Below are 5,000 nucleotides of genomic sequence, written 5' to 3'. Positions count from 1 at the left end.
AACACATTTACAAACTAGCATTTTTTGGACCGTGTATTGTCTCTCACATTTACATCCTCTATAATTTTTCGTACCATTTATACTCTGATGAGGTCACGCTAAAGCCGAGAACTACATTGCACATCGATAGGACAGCGGTTACATAGATATAGATACATAGATGGATTAGTAGATTGGTCTCCCTTTCCTTCATTCTTTTTATCTTTTCATCTATCTATCTTTCTTCCCTGTCCTTGTTCCCTGCGGTCTTGCCTTCTTTCTTCTATTCCTCCCTCGTTCTCTGTTCTTCCTCTCCTCGTCCTTTTCTATTCTATACTTTCCCTCGTCTTCGTTTCCCATCCAACTCTGTCCTTGTTCTCTTGCTCCTCCTCCCTTCTTATCGCTGTTTCTCCTCCTTCTGTCTATATACATTCCCTCTTCTCTCCCTTTCCTATTCCTCCTCTGTATTCACTTTTCCTCCTCTTCCTTTCTTACCTCTATTCATTCACTCCTCGTCCTTTCCCATCCCTCTGTTCCATCCCCCCTCTCTATCCTCCCTCCCTCCTATCTTCCCTTCTCACCAGCAGGAGTAACCGTGTGTGTGTGTCTCCGTGTTACAGAAAAGAGCAGTCCCCCGCTCGGCTCTCCGCAGTTGCCGCCGTGCTCCGTGTCCTCAGAACTCACAGAGATGGCCAACGATGCGGCGATCCCTGACGCGTCCTTCGAGCAGCGTCTTCTACAGGTAGGGGTATGGGTGATGAAGTAGGTGGGTGAGTGGGAGGGTGGGTGTTCAAACTGTTCATCCACCTCCCCTTTACATTTATCCACCTCCTCTCTTTCGTTTTTTGCTCTTAGATGGCCTTGCCCTTGCCTATGACTTGTCTTCTCCATCGGCTCTCCCCTCTATTCCCTTGCCTTTACTCGGAGTGTGTGCATACATCCTCCTCTCCTGTCCTCCCTCATCGGCTATGCTTGGATATTAGAATCACCGCTCGCGTGGACGGCTTCCTTATTTGTATTCCTGCGTGCGCTCCGTCCCTGCTCCACGCCTAATACACCGCTCTCCTCTTCCTCGGCCTTCCCCAACACTTCCCGCAAGCGTCCTGCCCCTACCATGCGTTCTTGCAGTGTTCCCAGTTCCGCGTATGGCCTGTATTCTCAGACTCTTCCTCAGGGCTTACACACCCACAATGACTAAAGCTTTCGTAGAGTTTGTTGTGGGTGGGTATTTCCATGGGTAGTGATATGAATCTTGTGATAGTTTGCCAAGGCTTCTTCTGTACCATGAGTGTGTGAAAGGGCTTATATACCTACATTGGATAAGGCTTTCGTAGGTTGTGGTGGGTGGTTGTTTCCATGGGTAGTGTTATGAGCCCGGTGATAGTTTGCCAAGGCTTCTTCTGTACCATGAGTGTGTGAAGGGCCCTTACACCTACATTAGATAAGGCTTTCGTAGATGTTATGGTGGGTGGGTGTTTCCATGGGTAGTGTTATGAGCCCGGTGATAGTTTGCCAAGGCTTCTTCTGTACCATGAGTGTGTGAAGGGCCCTTACACCTACATTAGATAAGGCTTTCGTAGATGTTATGGTGGGTGGGTGTTTCCATGGGTAATGCTATGAGCCTGGTGATGGTTTGCAAAGGCTTACGCATCATGAGTGTGTGAAAGGGCTTAGAAATCTACATTAGATAAGGCTTTCGTAGAGATTGTGGTGGGTGTTTCCGTGGGTAGTGATATGAGCCTGGTGATAGTTTGCCAAGGCTTCTGTACCGTTAGTGTGTGAAAGTGCTTATAAATGGGTGTTTCTATGGGTGGGTACTAGTGTTATGAGCCTTGTTATAGTTTGCCAAGGCTTCTGTACCGTTAGTGTGTGAAAGGGCTTATAAATGGGTGTTTCTATGGGTGGGTACTAGTGTTATGAGCCTTGTGATAGTTTGCCAAGGCTTCTGTGCCGTTAGTGTGTGAAAGTGCTTATAAATGGGTGTTTCTATGGGTGGGTACTAGTGTTATGAGCCTTGTGATAGTTTGCCAAGGCTTCTGTACCGTTAGTGTGTGAAAGGGCTTATAAATGGGTGTTTCTATGGGTGGGTACTAGTGTTATGAGCCTGGTGATAGTTTGCCAAGGCTTCTGTACCGTTAGTGTGTGAAAGGGCTTATAAATGGGTGTTTCTATGGGTGGGTACTAGTGTTATGAACCTTGTGATAGTTTACCAAGGCTTCTGTACCGTTAGTGTGTGAAAGGGCTTATAAATGGGTGTTTCTATGGGTGGGTACTAGTGTTATGAGCCTTGTGATAGTTTGCCAAGGCTTCTGTACCGTTAGTGTGTGAAAGGGCTTATAAATGGGTGTTTCTATGGGTGGGTACTAGTGTTATGAACCTTGTGATAGTTTACCAAGGCTTCTGTATCACCATGAATGTGAAAAACCACTCACTAGAACCTGACTCATCTTCATGGTCTCTGGAATTAGTCATGAGAGTCGAAAGCGTCTCAAAAACGGGCCTTCCTTATTAGTCCTCGCCTGTGTTGCTGTATATACCCCCCCCCCCCCCCCCTTAACAGCCTACCTCATAACCTGCACTGCACTCTTATAACTCCAGCCTGTGTTGCTGTATATACCCCCTCAGCCCCATCCCCCCCCCTTAGCAGCCTACCCAATAACCTGCGCTGTTCTCTATGACTCCAGCCTGCCTTGTATGGCCTGCACCGTCACCTTGATTCCTTGTTACTGGTCCTTCTTCCTACACGTGGATAACCTGTTTTATGCAAGTGCTCTTTCTATGACCCATCCTTTCCATCTGTTGGCGGTCCCCCTCGTGTCCCCCCCCCCCCCCCCCCTTCCGTTCTGCGTCCTTGTCCTCCCCTTTTCACCTTTGTCATTAGAGTCGATCTTAGAGTCGATCAGTCAGTTAGTCAGTCTTAAAAAAAAAAATCCAGTTTGTCCCATTTTTTTCTGTTTCTGTTTTCTATTTTCTGCGTATATGTGTCCTTCTTCCCCCTTCCTATCTACGCATGTGTCTTCTCCTTCCCCTTTCCATCTGCTTATGTGTTCTTCCCCTTTTCACCTCTTTATATGTGTCCCTCTTCCCCCTTCCTATCTACGCATGTGTCTTCTCCTTCCCCTTTCCATCTGCTTATGTGTTCTTCCCCTTTTCATCTCTTTATATGTGTCCTTCCTCCCCCTTCCTATCTACGCATGTGTCTTTTCCTTCCCCTTTCCATCTGCTTATGTGTCCTCTCTCCCCATTTCCGTTCTGTGTCCGTGTCCTTCCCTTTCCATCTCTATATATGTGTCTTCTCCCCTTTCCATCTGCCCATGTGTCCTTTCTTGTCTTCTCTTCCCTCTTTCCATCTCTACACGTGTCCTTCCTTCCCCTTTCCATCCACCCATGTGTCCGCTCTTTCCCTCCTTCCACCCCTATATGTGTCCCTCCCCCTTTCCCTCTACGTGTCCACTTTCCCCATTCCCATCTTCGTACGTGTCCTCTCTCCCTATCCACTTGTCCACGTGTCTCCCCTTTCAAGCCGCGCACGTGTCCTGTTTTCATCCCTGTTTGCCAGCTTAAGCTCACCATTCACCATCTTGTCAAAGCCTCGTTGCCGCCGCAGAAAATATGGGTACAAGGGAAAACAAGCATTGAATATATTTTTTGGTTTATATTAAGTTAAAGTTGCCGGGTGACTTTATTATGCAGATTGTTAAGGATGTGTGTTTATTTAGATATCCGCTTTTTTTTTAACTAGTACGCGGGTGACTTTATTATGGAGCTTGTTAAGAATGTGTGTTTGTTTAGATATCTTCTTTTTTAACTATCCCTTTATTATTCAGTTACTTTAGAATGTATATTAGGACATCCTCTTTTTTTATTCTTTATTCTGTCTTTATATTCTCTGGTAAAAGAATATTAAGAAATGATCAAGAAATATCAGCTTAAATATATATGATTCCTTTAGTAAACAGCTTGTCCCTCCTCTTTTATTCTCTATCTCCTACTTGTTATACGTTTTAAGAATATTAAGAAGGATAAGTAAACCAACGTCAACATATCATTGCTTTGGTACATAATTTATCTATTCTATTTTATTATCCTTCATCTCGTTTTTTATGTTGTTGGGTTAAAAATATTGAGAAATTGTAAATAAAAGTCAACTATTACATATCGTTGCTTCGCTAAATAACTCTCCCATTCTCTTTATTTATTCTTTATCTCGTCCTTAAGGTAAAAAATAAAAATAAAATTATCAATAAACATCAACATATCATTGCATTAGTAAATAGCTCGTCCATCTTGTTGCTTTATTCTTCATCCCGTCTTTAAATTTTCAATAAACATCACCTTAAACACATCATTGCATTAGTAAATAGCTCATCCATCTTGTTGCTTTATCCTTCATCCCGTCTTTAAATTATCAATAAAAATAAGCTTCAACACATCATTGTATTAGTAAATAGCTCCTCCATCTTGTTGCTTTATCCTTCATCCCGTCTTTAAATTATCAATAAAAATAAGCTTCAACACATCATTGCTTTGGTACACAACAATCTTATTCTTTCCTTTCCTTTCTGTCTACGGGCTTCTCGGCAACAGCTCAAGCAGCACCAGCAGTTGCAGCAGCAGCTCCTCCTCCACCAGTACCAGCAGCAGCAGCAGCAACTGACGGAGCAGCACCAGAAGCAGCTGCAGCAACACATAAAGGTAGGTGTATTTTGGGTGGGGGCAGCTTGCATGGTCGGGGAGACGCGGCGCCGTGGTCACCGCCGCCCCAGACTCCCACCCGCGGCGCCACCTGTCAGACGGAAGGAAGAAACCGTTGCTGGGGACTGGAAATTATGTAAGAGATGACGTGAGAGAGATAAGGAAAACAGAAAGGCAGGAAGAAAGGAACTGATGACGAGATAATGATAAGGAAAACAACGGCGTGAAGAAATGATTGGATGAAGAGAAGTTAAGTTAAAGATATGAACTTGGATAACGGGAGAAACTTAAGGAGAACTGATGTAGCGAGATAAGGAGAAAACGAA

The 5,000-nt window shown here is 44.6% G+C and overlaps 1 protein-coding gene across 18 annotated transcripts in view; it reads left to right on the top strand.

Moving 5' to 3' along the window:
* The window catches only part of LOC126997629 (histone deacetylase 4-like), a 129,618-nt gene that overhangs the window by 82,009 nt on the left and 42,609 nt on the right, over window positions 1–5,000 (top strand). For 14 of the 18 annotated variants that reach the window (XM_050858831.1, XM_050858830.1, XM_050858824.1 and 11 more), the window contains exons 3-4: window positions 600–722; window positions 4,553–4,674. In XM_050858831.1, the coding sequence (XP_050714788.1) occupies window positions 600–722; window positions 4,553–4,674 (245 nt within the window). The remainder of the gene's footprint in view (window positions 1–599; window positions 723–4,552; window positions 4,675–5,000) is intronic. The other 4 variants (XM_050858834.1, XM_050858833.1, XM_050858825.1 and 1 more) reach the window with 1 other exon arrangement.

This window comes from Eriocheir sinensis, chromosome 12, assembly GCF_024679095.1.
Source record: "Eriocheir sinensis breed Jianghai 21 chromosome 12, ASM2467909v1, whole genome shotgun sequence".
NCBI classification, from domain to species: domain Eukaryota; kingdom Metazoa; phylum Arthropoda; class Malacostraca; order Decapoda; family Varunidae; genus Eriocheir; species Eriocheir sinensis.
The sequence above is the reverse complement of the archived record's forward strand: the minus strand, read 5'-3'. Positions and strand labels throughout refer to the sequence as shown.